Genomic DNA, 20,000 nt, shown 5'->3' with positions numbered 1-20,000 from the left:
ACAATTTCATCTACACATTCTGTTAATCTCTGTCCTTCCTTATCATAATCACTGTCGAACTTACATTCGTAGCCAAATACTGGCCCTTTCCTCTCAAGTTAATCTACTTTCTATTATAACTTCCGCATCCACAATGTAACGAACATACTATATACCTCCAGTCACTTCACTTATCACTGCATCGAACACATTTTAATTTAATCTCTACCAACGTATGATAATCTACCACATTCCTCAACAAACTTCTCTCTTTGAAACCGTGGTAAACTTTCAACAACCACGCCCCTTTCAGAACATATTTCCAAAAAGCTTACTCACTCTCATTCAATCCAGGAAAACCCACACCTTTCAAATACGATATCTCTCTCGTTTGCACCAACCTCGGCTTCAAAACACTGAACAAATCCACCTTTTTTTCTATTTTACATTTAACCAGGCACCGATTACGACTGGCTGAAATTTTCTTTCACTCTAACTCCTATTCACTCCTACACCATATATATATATATAATGAATGAATGAATAAATAAATAAATCTAAATAAATATGTATATATATGATATATATATATATATATGTATATATATATATATTATTCTATATATATATTTTCCAGGCTCCTACTTTTACCCACCGTGACAAATTTTCCTAACTGGGGTCACTTTTGGTCTAGCCGCTCAACTGTGTCTAGATTAAAGTTGTCTTCTTATAACAAAGATATATATTATATTATTTCAAACTTGCTTGTTTACAATGCTTTATTTCTGTGAATATATTTTTTCCATTATTCAAAAGCTTACTTGTTTATATTTATTTCTGAAGTATATATTTTGTACATTGATTTTATGAATTTGTTTAAATGTTTTCCTTTAATTTGACTTATAGAGATAAAAGTAACTTGAGATCATGTCCAGCAAATATTTGAAATTTAACTGAACCATTATACCTATGGAATGAATTGCTCACAAAGTGATTTCTAACCGAAAGTGCTTCTGCGCAGGCCGGGATTCGAAACAGAGCATTTGGTTGCAAGTGACTCTGACCTGACCATCAAAAGCGTAGAAGCACTTACCAATGATAACTTCCTCAATTATGTGTGTCAGGGGAATAGCTGCTTTCCCCGAGAAGGCTGAACCTTGAAGCTAAAAATTAAGGATTACGTCCGTGGAAAAATATTTCCACAGGATCAAAGGAACTTCCCAGAACCCTGATTATATAAAATTCCTACCTGACACTTTTTCTTACACGTGCTACATAATGCATACAAAAATCTAAAAATAAAAGCTTTAATTCTAGGTCTGGTGCATATTGAAATGCTGTCCAACTCACACACACACACAACACACACACACACACACACACACACACACACACACCAACCCCGCTTTAATTCTAGGTCTCGTGTATATTGAAATGCTGTCCAACCCACACAAACACACACACACACACAAAACCCCGCTTTAATTCTAGGTCTCCGTGTACATAGAAAAGCTATCCAACAGACGCAAACACAGACACACACAACCCCACAAAAAAAAGTAAATAAAAAAAATAAATAAATAAACCAACGCCTATTCCTTCCTTCGACTTCCCCGTCCCCAACTTCGTCCGCGTCGCCTCTTTCTTCGTGTCCTACTCCCGATGTCCACTTGTCCAGGAAATATAGCACAAAGTTACGTAAACACACACACACACGCGCGCGCGCACGCACACATACACAAAGGAAACTTCGTAACACTGCCTCCAAACTTTTCCGAATAGCTGATTTCTCTCTCTTTCTCTGGCGCTCCCAGTCGTCCTGAGCTGTGAGATCCGATTTTTAGGGCTGAGCAACCACCCCCCCCCACACCCCACGACCAAAACACCCCTTACCTAGGGGAAAGGTCTGTATCATATTCGAGCCTTTTAAAATGAGAAGAGGGCCGTCATTCTCATATGCGCCTCATAAACTAAAAATCATCTTCCACCTGAACAATGTAAGTGAAGCTGAACCATTGCAGTAGACTACGATTGCGGGGACAACTAATAGAAACATTTAAAATACTGAAAGGCATAAAAGTAGACAGTAGCCTATTTACACTAAACGAAAATCAGACAAGAAATAATGGATGGAAACTAGAACTGAAGAGATACAACACATCCCCTTGTGGGAACTTCTTCACATACAAGATATGTGACAAGTGGAATAAACTGCCACCAGAAGTTGTAAACAGCAACAGTGTGGAAGTGTTTAAAAAAAAGCTAGACAAAATCATTAGGACACGGTGAATGCACAGTAAAACCTGCTCCTACAGATAAGTGAGCACACGATGTCTCCTCGGATGGACTAACAAGTCTTTGAGACATCCTAATCCTTGTAACTCCTTGTAACTACATTTTCTCAATTTATCTTTTTCTTTTTCTGTCGGTATGGAACAGAATTTGCACAACATTACCGTGAATCCGTTTCCGAACCTTCGAGCACATATTCAAAAGCATATTAATCTAAACTTTGTAACTTCACCTTGATTTAACAATTGTTTCATTCTTTTATTCTTCTTAAATTGAATGGAAATAGATTTGGAGTTATGAGATCTGCAAACAAAACCATTTTTACACATCTGGAAAAACTTCTATTTACAACTTACAACGAAATTCACCAGTTTTTAGTAAGAAAAAATATTATATCAGAAATACACGAAAATGAACACCAAACCTAAACTATCACTAGTGTATATAATTACTAGTGCCAATCATATACACACAAAGCCTACAGGGTTACGAGGACAATTAGCAATTAGAAGACTTGCAGAAAGAAAATGATTATATCTTCAGAAAGCTCTTTGATACTTTGTCTCCGAGTTCCCTAATGACGAAGTTACTGATTGAACTGACTACACTAACAAAACAAAACCACGACATACACACGAACGCTGGCCGCAGCCTTGGACAAGACACAATGGAAAATTCAATTTCCTTCTTTGAGTCAACCCTGATACATTGACAATGAGATCTCGACGGACAAAAGGATGCAAGTTCACCCACCACCGAATCCCTAACTTCTCCCAGTCAGCAACAACATACAATTCCTCTCTCTCTCTCTCTCTCGCTACATTTTACAAGCTTCTTAAAAGCAATTGCTCGCTACTCGTTGTAAGCACGGCCAGATTTGTTCTTTTTATCTATCACAAACGCTGTTCGTCATTATGCGTTATATAACTGCGAACTAGATTATGTAGAGTTCTAGCAGGGATTAATGTCCGTCATGCTTTTTTACCTAGAAAAAAAAAAGATTAACAACAATAATTGAAAATGATTACGTAAGCATGACACTCGATCTCCACCTCGCTTCTCTCTCGCGACTCATCACTCGCCAACATTGAAAGGAATTGATAATTGAAAGGAATTAAAGTTTAATTCCTTTTAATTATTAAACGGTATCACATAAGGATTACCGTAGTTGTTATTATTATGATTATCATAGGTTCAGATACCCTTAGGAGGGTAGTGCCTTCAGTGCACCTCATGCAGTGTACTGTAGCACTACTTAAGGTTCTTTGCAGCGTGCCTTCGGCCCCTAGCTGCAACCCCTTTCGTTCCTTTTACTGTACCTCCGTTCATATTCTCTTCCTTCCATCTTACTTTCCACCCTCTCCTAACAATTGCTTCATAGTGCAACTGCCATGAGGTTTTCCTACTGTTACACCTTTCAGACATTTTACTGTCAGTTTCCGTTCCAGCGCTGAATGGCCTCATCGGTCCCAGTGCTGCCCAAATTCCATATTCAATTCATTTCACTAGCTTCAGATATATATTAGTATTTTATTACACATACTATATATGTATATATATATATATATATATATATATATATATATATATACATATATGTATATATATATAAATATATATATATATATATATATATATATATCTATATATATATATATATATATATATATATATATATATATATATATATATATATATATATATATATATACACACACACACACGAACTAGATTGTATGACCTGAAAATCAATTAATGTCCTTGACACTCACATGACTTCTGGGCGTGGCAAGTTCACCCGATAAAATCTTCAGACCCTGCACTATTGTCCCTAAGTTCTTACAATACAACAAATTCCAACAAATAAAACAAATTCCAATCTTCACGAGTGGAAAATCGGATCCTGTTGATAACCTGGAATCTTTGGCACCGCAATTTTCAAGTTTTCCGAATGAAAGAAAGTCTTAAAGAATCTGTAGGTACTATACATAAAGAGGCAGTGTACCTTTATCTTTTTTAATTATCAATATACCGTGAAATCTCAAGCAGGTCGCAAATGTATCGACAAAATCTGAAGTTTCTGTTTACGTCAACTCATGTGACGAGATCAAAATGACTTAGGGAGTCTTAACTTGGCATCTGTACGGTTAATGGATTAAGGCATGAAAGAAAAAGTCGTTCTCTCCTGTACAGTAAGATCAAATACTTGACAGAAAGAAAGGGCTGCAGATCGTTGTTCCTAAAATTATCGGAATTTGGCCTCGTGAAACAGTATAACAGTACCTACAAAGAAACGTAACTCCGCGTGGCACATTTGTTCATATGTACTCGCTCGAAAAAAGCGAGAAAAAATCGAGCTTTCTATGAGGTGGTGGCCTCAGCCACGGCCCAGGAAAAATCAGGCAAGATCCGGTGGTATGTTGTTGGCACCTACAGCGCTGCCGCAAGTACGGTTATGGCTAACCTCAACCTTATATAAAATAAAAACTGCTGAGGCTAGAGGGCTGCAATTTGGTATATTTGATGATCGGTTCGTGGATGATCAACACACCAATTTGCAGCCCTCTACACTTGGCAGTTCTTAAGATCTGAGGGCGGACGCACAGACAAAGCCGGCACAATAGTTGTCTTTTACAGAAACTAAAAATAAAGAGAAGGAAACTCATCCGACTTGGCAACAGAGCAAAGTAACAGTGTCTGCAGAATCAATACCATTCTCATCTAGAAATCATAGCGTTAAATCTCGGTTCGTCCCGTGATTGAATGGTTCTAAATGATCACAAATGAAATCGTCGCTCATGATTTAGTGTCACGGAAAACGTCGAATCAGAATGGGAGTCGACGAGGTTCGGTGATCTGATGTGATAAATCTTCACAAATGGCATCCCAAATGCTTAGTACGCTTAGAATTAGAAATCAATGCAAACCAATCACATAACCATACGTTCGGCCTTCCTGAATATGACTGATATTCTGTATTTTTTTTTCTTCCCACTGAGAACTTGTCTTAAACCACAATGAACCCTTTAAAATGTCACTTCTCCGTGTGTGACGAAGAAGATATGAAAAACATGACTTACAATCCCATAAAGGAACATTCAAATTAGAAGCCCATTTTTTTCATCATATTGCACCAAATGTCCTATTTAAACCATTATAGTATTCCGCAAAATTTTACACAACTACCTGAAACCAATATTTCTGCATTTGACAATAAGTTGGCATTGAAATCAGTATCATGTTATTCAGGAACAAATTTGTACAGTGATTTCCATGTGACTGGCTCTTACATACCTTAATAAATATAAAAAAAAAACTTTATTGCAAGTCACTGAAGCCGATTAAAAGTATCAGTCTTCAATATACGGCATAAGTGACCAAACGGAGTCTGTTTATTATTTATATGGTGTTTTAACGTTGCATGGAACCAGTGGTTATTCAGCAACGGGACCAACGGCTTTACGTGACTTCCGAACTACGTCGAGAGTTGAACTTCTATCACCAGAAATACACATCTCTCACACTTCAAAGAAATGCCCGAGAATCGAACTCTCGGCCACCGAGGTGGCAGGTCAAGACCATTACGATCTCGCCACTGAGTCATGATAAAAACAAATTACAGAAAACATAGGCAACGCGACCTCATGATGAAGCCGAAGCCTAAGACAGCCAACTGGAGGGGAAACGAACACCAGCGCCAAGAACGCCGTCTAGAAGAATAAGTTTCAAAGTTTTACTCCTTTTCTAAAATTGAGTTTGAGCTCCGTCAAGCTGACGTGAATAATCTAGTTCTTCCAATGGAGATTCCTCATGGCATATCACCGAACTTCCCTCGCGTTTCGCGTGCTTCCCTCGCGTTTCGCGTGCTTTGAACCTGCAGTGTGATTTCCCAATTCGCCCACCCACCCACCCTTCAAACGATATTTACCTTCGGATCTCAAAAAAAAAAAAAAAAAAAAAAAAAAAAAAAAAAAAAAAAAAAAAAAAAAAAAAAAAAAAGGGGGGGGGGGGGGAAAAAAAAAAAAAAAAAAAAAAAAAAAAAAAAAAAAAAAAAAAAAAAAAAAAAAAAGGAAACTGTCTTCGTCCAGAAATGCTTCCCTCCACACTTCCAAAGTTAAGTTTACTGCGAAGGAGAAAGGGGGGGTTAAAAAAAAAAAAAAAATAAAACTGTCCTGACTTAGCCAAAGTTCAGCTAATTAGCATCCAATCCCGGGAGGGAAAAAACACTCAAAGCCTTTGGAAGACAAGCACAGTTTTCTTACTCGGGGACAAAGAAAGTTTTGAGAGTTTTAAGCATCAGTGCAAACACAATTACGTCACCAACTGCCACAAAGAGAGCCGAGGGATAATCGGGGAGGAAGAAGAGGATGTAACCTACGCACGACTTAATACCTGAAAGATAGTCTCAATAAAAGCACCAAATATTCTTTTCCAAGTTCGTAATTATGACATTGTCTAATAACATGAATGCTAAGGATGAAACAAGTTGTGAATAAGAAGATTACCGGTAAACCTCGGCCTCAAGGTAAGAGAGAGAGAGAGAGAGAGAGAGAGAGAGAGAGAGAGAGAGAGAGAGACTTCAAAAGAAGCATTGTAGGTGTAAAGAACACAGAAAATGTGAACGAAAATACAAGGGATATACAGGCAACCAACAAATGGAAATCCTTCGAACATAGAGAGTGACATCAAAGGAAAAGTCTCGAATATAGAAAGTGACATCAAAGCAAAAACCTTAAAATACAAAGAGTAATATTACGAAAGTTTCAAACTCCACAAGAGACAGGGAAATGCCTGAGTGCGAATTTCATAAAAAAGGGGAAAGCGGCCTGAATGTTGATAAAAGAATCAAAAACAGAATAAGGTTAGTAGGAGATAAGAAAGAAAATAACTTCAATAACAAGAAGACTGAAATCAATGGAAATATACTGAATACCATAAATGGTCATCTAGAACGATCTATGAAAAATCTTGAATTTCAAAAAAATCTAGAAAAAATATAAAGAATATGAATAGAAATTCAAACAAAGAAAAAGGCTGTTAGGAAAAAAGTAAGAGACGACTATTCGCGAAATAAAAGAATCTCAATGGAAATACTAGCAGTTAAAAACCAATCTCAATTCAACAAATAATTTGGAAAAGGTTAAGGCTAGATAAAACAGACGTAGTAAGTAACAAAACCATTAGTCACTGAATTCCATATACTTAATACGATCAGTAGTATTTCTAAAACTGTCCTCCACTGGAACATGTTGGTAAAGTATTCCCAAGAACAAGCCTGGACCTTGTTCTTGGTGGTGTCATGACCAAAAACCTTTACCTATATATATATCTATTACCTAAGGTATATCCCTCATAACCCAAAACAAAGCAATGCCTTTCGTAAGTTGTAGTAGACATACTTATCGAATCAGGGTTTCTCCTAGCTTTCCGTATATCCCATTACCTTCTGTTGCTTCTTACTAATGAACACCATAATTCTTTAGAAGCTTGAATTTCAAGTCAATGGACCCTGTAGTACGCTTATTCCATATGAATAGGGTTCGTCTTCTGAATAATAAGAGTGATGAAAAAAATGTTAATACTGTGGGATTGAGGGAAAAGGCGCTGGGTTCTAGAAGAAAAAAAAAAAACGCTTGAAAAGTAATGAGATGAAGAAATCTGAGGGTAGCCGTTTTGAGGCTTAACAGTTTCCAAGTTTCCATGTTTTCCGTATATCTTTTTAATCATGTTTAACGTACATTAGGTTATATTTTTTGAAGGCATTTCCACAGGAATGGACAATTCGTTACACCATCACCGAGAGAACGTCTTCTCTACCTATCCCCACATTTACTGTTGGTTCTTTAGTGCACTGAAACGCTGTCAAAAACGCCCTTTACAGATACAGTTGCTGCTTGGCGCCCCTCGGTTCATTAAACGGGGGTGTTGTGTTTCCCGAAGTCTGTTTGAATTACGAGTAACTTTTTCCCTGATTTGTGTACATTTTCACGGGTGGCATTACGATCACCGGCCTGGGGTTGGTAAAGCTTTTCGATAAATATATTAAAGTAAAGGCTTGTTGTTGAACGCATTTTCGTCTAATCTAATGAGAGAGAGAGAGAGAGAGAGAGAGAGAGAGAGAGAGAGAGAGAGAGAGAGAGAGAGAGTTTTTTTGAATAAGAATATTAACCCGAAAGAATCTTGAACTCCCTTTCCTTTAATTTAATGAGAGAGAGAGAGAGAGAGAGAGAGAGAGAGAGAGAGAGAGAGAGAGAGAGAGAGAGTTTGAATAAAAATATCAACCCAAAGGAATGTTGAACGCACTTTCGTTTTATTTCCTGAGAGAGAGAGAGAGAGAGAGAGAGAGAGAGAGAGAGAGAGAGAGAGGAATGTTGAACGCACTTTCATTTTATCTACTGAGAGAGAGAGAGAGAGAGAGAGAGAGAGAGAGGAATGTTGAACGCACTTTCGTTTTATCTACTGAGAGAGAGAGAGAGAGAATTATTCCGATGAAATAAAGATTATCCAAAGAAACAATAAAGAAAAAACACCATGCAAGAACAGCAAGAGGTCACTTTACCTTTTGTTTTTCAGTCAGCTGTCTGATGTTTTCAGCATCTCCTACAACGACCGTCTGTTGACGGGTCATTTGCTCCATCAAGGTCAACCAGTCGCGGATCTGTGGAATAAAAGGAATTTGTTATGCTTTAGAAATCCACGCTAAGGGTTTGCATTCATCTACTCACCTCTAATACAGAACACTAATTAATCTAAATTTTCGATTAAAAAACAAGTCAGACAAGTACAAAATGTGAATGAGGGAACGCGACCGATCGAAAAAGAAACACAAATTAAATTAACATAGTTCTGGAAAGAACATTAAAAATTCAAGAAATATATATTCACATATATACTTTATGTGTGTGCGCGTGTATGTATGTATAATCGGTAGCCTTCTTGCACACTAAAACAGAAGAACCCCGTTCAATTCTAGTGAGAGGACGGCCGACGGCTGGGTATCTTAGAAAAAATCATCTGCTTCTGCTGACCCAGGCCTTGAATTACGTAACTGGCATTCAGTCGACTGTAGTATTCGCAACCAGGGATAAACAAGACAAGAAGTTGGCAAAATCATCCCAAAAGACTGGTTAAACATCCAACAATCAATTTAAAAGGTCGCTCTTGAGCGGCAAAGGAAATGGACATGTCACCGTGTCATCTTATAATGTCCTAGATACTGACCAAGCTAGGCCTAGATAGAATCAGATAGCAGCTGCCTCTTGATTCAGCAGGTAGCCTTGTGCGCCAACCCTATCTCCCAACTTGGACCTTTACGTCCTATTTTAGACCCAATTCACTCATTATTCAACGTGTAAAATTATTAACGGCCAAGGAAAAAATAACGCACCAATTTTTAGATAAAATTTTACAATCTATTAGTCTGAGTGAGTGTGAATATTTATTTACGTTGTCTATATCGCCGGTCATTCCATCAGTGAGGAAACGTTGTGAATGGTCAGTGCTTGAATGGGGGACGACATAGGAAAGCCAGACACTTGGGGCACATGAGATTTTGAACATTTATGTGGGAAGGCATGGGGCTAGCAGCTTCATCCCAAAGAGAATTGTCGAGAGCCGGAAGGGCAATGCGTTCTGGTGTCAACCCCTCTAGGAGAAAATGTACTTTAAAATATATCCACACATTTATATAATATATATATGTACATATATATAAATATATGTATGTTATGTGTGTATATATGTATGTATGAATAAATGGCCTTTTGCCACCAGCTATCAGCTCTGGAATCATTATCCTGGGAAAAAACTGGCAGTATGGCTGCATATACGTTTGTGGTTGTAAAAGCAATGCTACTTTAATGCAGCGTATTCCAATATTACTTCCTCATTAAAAATGAATTGCAGTGTCATAATTATGAGCACTCTAGATTTATTCAACATCTATCATCGTTCATTTGGAAAATGGACTAATTATCACTCAAACTCATACGAAACAAGCTATCAAATCCTTTCAATCACTTCCCAAAATTTAGAGACAAAGAAAATACTTTGAATAATTAAGACCGTTACGTTCATGAAGGCTAAGGCCATTTCTACAACCCACTTGATAATCTATTATTAACGAGAAAAAAGGAAAATTACAAATCATATTCTACAAATGCTAAAAAATGGAAATCACAAATTCATAGTAAATAGTGACAAGAATATAATTGTTCACAGAACCAAAATGGATAATCCTTTCGCCGATGCCTTCATGAACATCGAACGAAACAGGAAGTACGGGCTAAATTTCAATACTGGGATGAGTACAATTATAAAAAGGAGCATTTCACTAATGAGCAAAAACTGAAGTATTTTTGCAAGCTGAGTTGAATAATATTCCTTTAACTGGTCACTGGAATATACCCAGCAATTTAAACTTCAATGTTAATTCCCTGCCTAACAATAACATACCTGTGTACAGTGCACGCACACACACACACAGATATGGGTAAAGGAAGATATTATTGTGAACGTTTTGCCTGTAGTTCATGTGATTCAGCTGTAATGAACGAACACTGTATTGCCTGTTTGGCTTTTTAAATACACACACACACACACACATATATATATATATACGTATATATATACTTGCTCTGTGCATGTTGCAAATAACTTGAAGTATGTTACTCTTCATAGGCAAATTTCAACAACTTTACAATGACTTGTATAATGCATTCGTGGATGACAACATACAATGCTAATTTTACAAATCTAGTATGCTATGAGGATAAAAATAAATTTATTGGGTCATATATTTAACACTATCAAAACCATATACATGAAACAAGATACCTACATAATACTCCTACAAGCCCTTATAGTATTCATCTTTTGCGGGATACATATTTAAATTACGACTCGCTAAAATCGAACGGAGGGAGCCAAATTCGTATTCCACTAATGAGGGACATTTCTTCTCAAAACTCTTTGCCAAACTACACGAACTTTTTAGATTAAAATCCTCGACAGGATTACGGGAATCTAATGTGTTTCTAACGAAAAATATCCAACTCTATTTCAATGGAACATATACGAGAGAGACTGAATAACTAGTCACATACATAAAACGTAAACGGTCATGGATCCTCATTTCCACACACACACACACGTAAGTAGATATATACAACCACACACAACCAACCACACGCGTAAGTATATATATAGATATAATATATATATAATATTATAAATATTATATATCTATATATATATATATATTATTAATATAGATATATATATACTCCGTTCATAGAGGAAACATGTTAATGTTAAAGTTATACACACGGACGCACACACCACAGACATATAATATGTGTGTGTGTGTGTGTGTGTATAACTTTAACATTAACATGTTTCCTCTGTGAACGGTTGCCTCGAGACAAATAAACATAGCGGCCACTGCCAATTCATATTTAAACTGCCATTAATGGAACAGTCTATGGACAATTAGTCTTCAAGTCTTTCCGCATGACACACATTTCGAAACAGTGATCCACTTCAGGATGTATTTCCACAATTTCCATCCTTTCAAATTTTCTTGAGAGAGAGAGAGAGAGAGAGAGAGAGAGCGAGAGAGAGACGAGAGAGAGATGAGGAGAGAGAGAGAGAGAGAGAGAGAGAGAGAACACACTTTAAGCTATTCAAAACAAAACAAATCCATGTGCCAACATATTACTAAATAATAAAAACCAAACATGTAGCAGGGTAAGCTTCATCCAACAGTAGAGTACGAAAGGATTTTTTCAAAACGCAAATAACAGGTAACGATGAGTGTTTACTTCGCTTACATGAAAGACGTGAGAGTAAAGGGGGTTCCTGTGTATATGGTTTTCTTTTGGATTTGTTTACCAAGTGTGGGGGGATAACACAAATCTTCTAAACTGAAAATAACCAAACAATACATAGGACTTGATTGTATTTTGTTAGGTGTTTATGTAAAAAGCCTGTCAACTTGTTTTTGTTGGTTATTATTATTAATATGCTTTATTTTAGATTAAACTTGAATACTGAAAAATACTATTCAACATTTCTTAAAATTCTCGTGAACCTACGAGACACACAGAGGAAAACCTAAGGAAGTCATATAACGCTTCCCACTACTCGCCAAAGAGTGATTATTACTTTGATATAAACTATATATATATATAATATATATACTATATATATATATATAATATATATATATATATATATATATATATATATATATAATGTGTCTAATACATATAATCTGAGACAATATTTTTGATTTGATGTAAAGCTTATGAGATTTACATAACATTTTCCCATTTTCAAAAACTAAATAATTGCGGATTTCGCGCCGACCAAAATTTATATCCATACAAAATCCTCGTCGTAAGAGCTTATGATAAAAGCTTATGGCTACAAAATTGAATTTCAACGCTAGTTGAAAATATTTTATTTTATGCACACACACACACACTATACGTATATTCTTGATACGAATGGAATTACATCGTTCCATTAAAATATAAAAAGATTGAATTAGTTCGTTTGTATTTAATCACCAATTACGCACAAACCATCCCCCACTATTTTTGCTTAGTAGAACTTCATTTAAATAAACCTTTGCTAAACAAAAGCACGCACTGCACACATGAATCCCTAATCTTTTGAGTTTTATATTCCCCAGAAGAAAGTAAATAAAATCATACCAAGCGGTGAGTGGGCTGACATCATAGCAGAAGAACTAGAAATAAGGAGTATGGGAACATCAAAATATGAATAAAAAAAATAATAAAATAAATTAAAAATATCGAGAGGACGACACTAAACGACATGCTATGTGAATGGCGCAGTGAATGTAATGGGTTTAACTTGCTAATGACGACAATTTCGGCAGTGTGAAAAGTAGCTCTGATGCTGCGATGTTTGTTTGTATGGCGTTTACACGTTGCATGGAACCAGTGTCTCTGACCCCTCAATGCCCGAGAATCGAACTCGCGGCCACCGATGTGGCAGGCAAAGACCATTAATGCTGTAATGGTTCTCTTCTTCATGAGTCGGAAGGTGCAAAAGAGCACCTATTGGTAATTGTTCCCCTAAGTCAACCCTCTTGAAAACTCGTTCCTGTTTTGACGATCTGACGTATCCCAATTTTCGAAGAAAAAAAAAAAAGGTTTTCCAGCACAAGTGTCTGTTTTTGATACCCTATAACATCAAAACTTCAGCTGTCCGTGCTGTCACATTTCCAAACCAAATTGTCTCAAAAGACGAACCAATTACGAGCTTTGCATAATATCAAAATCTTTGAAGGCAATTTTCTCAGAATGAGAAAAAAAAATGTCTTGCCAATTCGTCAAACTAGGGACGAATTATACTATTTCGATGACGAACAAAACTTAACAATAACGAAACCTGTCCATATGCTAATTCAAACATGTGCCAAAAGCGCGAATTCCTGTTAAACGGACCCCATCTCTACGCAAGAAGAAAATACATCCACGCTTCTTCACTAGAATGCGTGAAATTACTCATTCCATCCTCGTGAGAACTATTAATGGTACGGTGGTGTCAACATCTCCCAAACCCTCGTCTACAAGAGAGAGAGAGAGAGAGAGAGAGAGAGAGAGAGAGAGAGAGAGAGAGAGAGAGAGAGAGATTAATAAACAGTTTGAAAGCAGCCGAATTACTTTTCACATGGACAAATTTAAATAACCCAGTCGCCATGGCAACATTACACGGCTCCGTAATTCTGAATCACGTTCTGAGAAGGAAAACAATATGAGCCAACCTGGTACGGTCCCTCTAAGAGGGAGAGAGGGTGAGACTTTCATGACATAATTATAAGAGTATTTTATGAAGTGATAGTATACTATATTTGTACCCGCTTTTTGATGTGCGGATTAAAACGTTTATTCACTCCTTCAACGAACCAAGACCTACTCCACTAGCAATATTTTTGACCGAAGTGAGTCTCTCTCTCTCTACTTAAAACATTATTGAAATATGCGAAGGAGGACAAGATCTGAAAATGGTGTCAAAAACGCACAAACAACCAAAGGTAAGTAGCATGAAACATATTCATGTCATTGAAGATTTCATTTAAGTTGCATTTGCATACACTATAGACGAGACCCTACGAGAAAGAAATCAAAACTATATTTTACCAAATAACATAAACACGATCTGATGAATGAAGGAGGGTATCTTAAATAAAATTCTAATTCGGTAAACCGGCTTGCTATAGCTAAGTAAACATAATCAACCTCATACACCATCAAATTTGTAAATACAATATAAATGGAACTATGTACACACAAACATATATATATATATATACTATATATATATATATATATATATATATATATATATTTCTAAATCATAACGGGATCAAACCCCGGTCTTTCAAATGAAAGGCCAGAGCGCTACCAACTGACCCACACAGAAAAAAAAGAAGTTGGAACCTAACTACCTCTGTACCTGAGGTGTTTCCCGGGCAGGCTGCCCACATGAGTCCAAATGACCCAAACACATACTACTCTCCCATCTACTTGGGGAACTTCCGTGATTTTCCTCAAGGTATGATTTCTAACTCTATCCTACCAACTGACTCCTATATTTTTCTTAAATCTTTATTTTCAAATCGACTAAATCTTCTTCATATATTTTCACTCCCGTCCTACGAATCATGTCCATATTGAGCCATACAGATCTTACTATATTTATTTATGAACAAACTTTCGTATGCAATTACAGTCTATCTGATTGCCAATTGGTTGATTTTCCTTCTGCAGCCTTCCACTTCATTCCAACTCAAGAGAACCTGTTCTGGACATCACTGTTCCTAAATATTTGAAAAATTTATCTTCAATAAATCCTTCTTCCATTTACTGTCATTTTATCTTTTGCTTTTACCTTGTCCTCATTATTTCTGCTTTCCTTAGATCTGTGTCCCGTCTCTCTAGATATGCGATGCATCCTATTAAAGCAAGCTTTGTCAATCTCGTGGCGTTTTGCTGATTAAACAGCCTCATCTACATATTCTCTGCCTGTCAAGTTTCTGTCGTTAAACCAGTCTAAACCTCCTCTTCCATCTCCGACCACTTTTTTCATCACAGAATCTTTGCGACGGGCAAACATCAAAGGTGGCGTAACATTCCCCTGTGGCACCCCACTGTTTACTGCAAATTCACTTGACAAGACACCATCAACATTATCTTTGCCGGGAAGGCCACACTGACATGAGACCCTCCATAATACTGATCTGTGGACGCTGTCAATTACCCTTCGTAATCAACAAAAGCCATCAGAAGGAGATTTTTAAAGTTTATACACTGTCCTCTGAATCTATATATATATACACACATATATATATATATATATATATATATATATATATATATATATATATATATTCAAAGGACAGTGTACAGACTTTAAAATCTCTTTCTGAAAGCAATTGCTAATTCTAAGTTTCATTTTCCCGGATTATTATGTATGTATGTATGTATGAAACCTACATATATATATATACATATATATATATATATATATAATATATATATATATATATATATATATATATATATATATATATATATATATATATAATATTACAACACACATATTAGCGCGGAAAATGGAACTGAGAATTGACAATTGCTTTTCACAATCTTCGATAACAAGGAGGGCCACTTTCATCCATAATTCCACATTAAAATCTCAGCAGAAAGGAAGGCGTGTTCCAAAACATTCATCTTGATCAAACTTCGCGTGAGGATGACCCAAAATAAAAGTAATCTTTAAAGCTGCTAATCTAAATTGGATGAACCTTGACTCAAAGCCTAATAATAAAGTAAGAGGAATTGTTGTCATGAAGAGAATGTGATCACTTAAATTTCTGTCAACGTCGTCTTGATACAAGGTACTTGCTGTAACGTATAAAAAACAGTAAAATGAAAACTTTGGGTAACTTGATCTCGGACGCCACAATTAAACAAAAATGAAGACAGGAGTCTTATGTATGTATAAAGGTCAACACAAACACACAACAGTAACAAGCGTGAAAGTGAACGTGTCTGTTTTTCCTTAAATCTATATAAAATAGAATCCCGCGTTAATCAAGAATAAGACGTCTTGCAACGGCACCTGTCTCGAGATATCAACGTCGCGAGGTTCGCTGTACCCTGAAGCATCCGAATCTCAACAAAGACTCTCAAAATAAACTGGCCCCAACTAACGACCGATTGCTCATGTGATTGCCATGTCTTCATAAAAGTGTGTAGAGTCGTCGCAGTACCTTTGTATGTGCAAACATTATTTGAAAGAAGCGTTAGTCCTCAATTAGTGATCGAAGATTACTGTAATTTTTGTGCGCGTTACAACGCGTACACCACTTCTATACCGAAAAAAATTACGGATCGACGTTTTCAAATTTCTGCTCATAACCTTTGGGCAAAAAAAAGTCAACATATCGTATTACCACTGCCAACATTTCATAAGACACGCGTAACCTTTCGTAAAATTCCACCGACAAAACATGATGGCATTAGGCTTAAATTCATTATAACGTTTTTACAGCATTTAATCATACAGTGAAAACGTACCATTTCTTCAACTGCAAAAAAGTATATACGTATATATAATATATATACTATATGTGTGCGTGTAAAAATATATATATATATATATATATATATATATATATATATATATATATATATATATATATATATATATATATATAGATAGATAGATAGATAGATAGATAGATAGATAGATAGATAGATAGATATATATAACTATAGATATATATAATATAAAATATATATATATATATATATATAATATAAACCCTCTTCTTCTCATTTTAAGACGTAGAAAGAGTGAGGGAATGTTCGTTCCTCTCCCCTGAAATAAGCCAAAACGCATCATCACGGAATAATACGCACATAAATCGTTCAGTATTCTACGTTTATTACAAACATCCGATCAACATCGAATGTACTAACAAGTTTCTGAGAATACTGCACTTAACCTATCGACTGTGTTTTGCAAGCCCGACAAGCAAATCATAATGAAATTAAAAATGAATTACGCGCCTTTCTTAATTCCATACTGAACTTTTTGAATTAGACATAAAGCAAATTGGCAAATATTAATCATGAACTCAATCAACCAACGGCACAGTTAATCAGTTAATTGGACTCTGGAAGTATCGCCTCGTGTTTCTGAACATCATGCTGTTAGCGCCCTAATTACTGAATAAAATATAAAACACTCTATCGAAATCTCAATTAGGTACAGGATTCGCATCGCCATACAGAACAGACGGATATTGCATTTGCCTGAAAGCGACACAACCTAATTAACGCTATTCATTTCGCCGCTTCCCCACTTTCATTTATTCCCTCGCCCAAATAATCTATATAGTACGTCAACACGCACAGCAATCAGCTGTGTCCCTTGGGGTTCTATTTCTGGCAGTTCGTTTCCTTTAAAATCAGCAGGAATTAAAACATTCTATAAAAAAAAAAAAAAACACACACACACACAACGCTGCCGACAGCTTCCTTTCACTTCCAATCTCCCATCTGTCCTGTCCTCGAGTTCCTCCATCCCTGTTGCCGACCGACACAAAACCTAATTGCTAGTCTTATACGACCAATTCCGGACAGGCACCCCGGTGCTAAAGTCTCCTATTACACCTAGTGTATAAAAAGAAAGTGTTACTGCCGCACCATTCGAGATAAAGCGCAATTTTACCAGTCGTAAACACGCCTCCAATTTTATGCAGCCTTTGAGGCCGCGTCGTTCAGCTGAGGTTGGGTTCATCAAAACAAAAGAGATGTCGAGGATTGAAAAAGCGCTGACGTGTCCCATTTTTTTCTCGTTTATCTTTATTAACTAAGCGTTGATCTTTCTGTGTCATCGCAAGCGATACTTCTTCACGTACACTATTATTTTCGATAACCGAAGAGCGGAGGCTACAAATAACGCCGACAAGAGATACAGAGAATTCAGCTATTATGTGTTGATGATCCAGCACTGTATGTTCAATCCAGTGATAAATAACCAAGCAAAAGCACCCGCCTCTAACTCAGTAACTGCTCCTGATGACTTTCAAAAGAGTAAATGTTTCTTAAATGTTTTATTATTCCTATGAAAAAACAAATTAGAACGTCAAACCCGCGAATGCTCCAGCAAGTCAAGAACATTCGTAGAAAGTGCAAGGCAGAAAACGTAAACATAACGCTCTATTTTCTAAATGGTTAGCACGGGACAAAGTGCAAGGGTCGGGAAGTATAAGGCATTTCTGGTTGGAACTAGATGCGACTCCATAAACTCCTCCACACTGCTAAATGCTTAACTGCAGATGAGTAAACTCATGAGTAAACCCAATCACGAAAAATGGGAAATTAGTAGAATGGTCTCCGTCCCCTTTCCCTCACCGGGCGAGGAATGCGTACGTGAGGGGAAAAAAGGAGGGAAGGTTACAGAGAGAGAAAAAAGGAGGGAAGGTTAGAGAGAGAGAGAGAGAGAGAGAGAGAGAGAGAGAGAGAGAGAGACCCACCGTGTATGGAAAATACTGTGGATAGAAGTCTTGCAATAGATAGTAAAGGGCAGGAACCAGGAACCTCTATTGCGAGAGTATAGAGAGATGGGGGTAAATTGAGGTTATAGGAAGCCAGAGAGAGAGAGAGAGAGAGAGAGAGAGAGAGAGAGAGAGAGAGAGAGAGAGAGAGAGAGAGAAAAGATATTTACGCAAAATGGATCACTTAACTAAATTTAAACGAAAATCATGTACAAATATTACCTTATCCTTCTGAAAAGTGAAACAATTTCACTTACAAATTAAAATTGGGAACAAAAAACGAGGGGGGAGGATTTAAAAACCGTAATCAAATAATGCTCTAAAAAAAATTTATCATTATTTGTAAGGCAGACAGAAAATTAATCATTATTTGTAAAGACGATGCTACTGTCGCCTTACCGGTTTAAGTCTCTGTTTAGGCCTTAGCAGCCTCCTAGTTTATTCATCTCCGAATAAAATGGTTCCAAAATGATAACTATGCTCGGCTCCTTTCATAAATGACGTTTTAACAGAATATTTTCTATAACAAATTTAGTGACTGCGTCTCTAAGATTAGTGCATGCTACTCGTTTTAAAGAACTTCAGCGTTCATACATTGCTGAAAAGCCATTATATCACACTATCCAACGCCAGAGATCTTACAGTCCATTTATGGGAAACTTGCAGAGCCATTTTTCTCCTAAGAATTACAACTACTGATGCTTCTTAAGCATCAAAGAGCCTGTTAAGCTTGTTGAAAGGTCTGCACACCAGTATCTTAACCGGTTTTATTCTCTCAACAACTACCTAATAAACTTTACAAATTCTATCTTTTGGCTTTTTTATAACAATTCGATTTTTCTCCGATACATTTTTCTACTTTTCTTTCAATACGCTTTAATTTGTTTAGGAATTTTATTCTTTGAAAACCTGGTTAGTGGGCCAATGACCTTTGCAGACCGCTCTAAAAGAATGTTTGCTCAAAATGAAAAAAAAATAGCCTCTAAAACTATCGCGTGGTGAGAACACCGAAAAGCATTAAATCCCAAACCCATCGAATAGCGTGACATGCTTAACAATTATGACGCCAATAACATCCTATACACAAATGATTTGATGCGTTGCACGAAAAAACGAACGTAAACGA

General features: G+C 36.5%; 1 protein-coding gene across 14 annotated transcripts in view; it reads right to left on the bottom strand.

Annotated features, from left to right (window-relative positions):
* LOC135214883 (dystrophin-like) overlaps window positions 1-20,000 on the bottom strand; it is a 1,767,410-nt gene that overhangs the window by 1,321,273 nt on the left and 426,137 nt on the right. For all 14 annotated transcript variants that reach the window (XM_064249322.1, XM_064249323.1, XM_064249325.1 and 11 more), the window contains one exon: window positions 8,831-8,929. In XM_064249322.1, the coding sequence (XP_064105392.1) occupies window positions 8,831-8,929 (99 nt within the window). The remainder of the gene's footprint in view (window positions 1-8,830; window positions 8,930-20,000) is intronic.

Source organism: Macrobrachium nipponense, chromosome 46 (genome assembly GCF_015104395.2).
Source record: "Macrobrachium nipponense isolate FS-2020 chromosome 46, ASM1510439v2, whole genome shotgun sequence".
In the NCBI taxonomy this organism is placed as follows: Eukaryota; Metazoa; Arthropoda; class Malacostraca; order Decapoda; family Palaemonidae; genus Macrobrachium; species Macrobrachium nipponense.
Note: the sequence above shows the minus strand (reverse complement) of the source record. Positions and strands in the feature narration are given on the sequence as shown.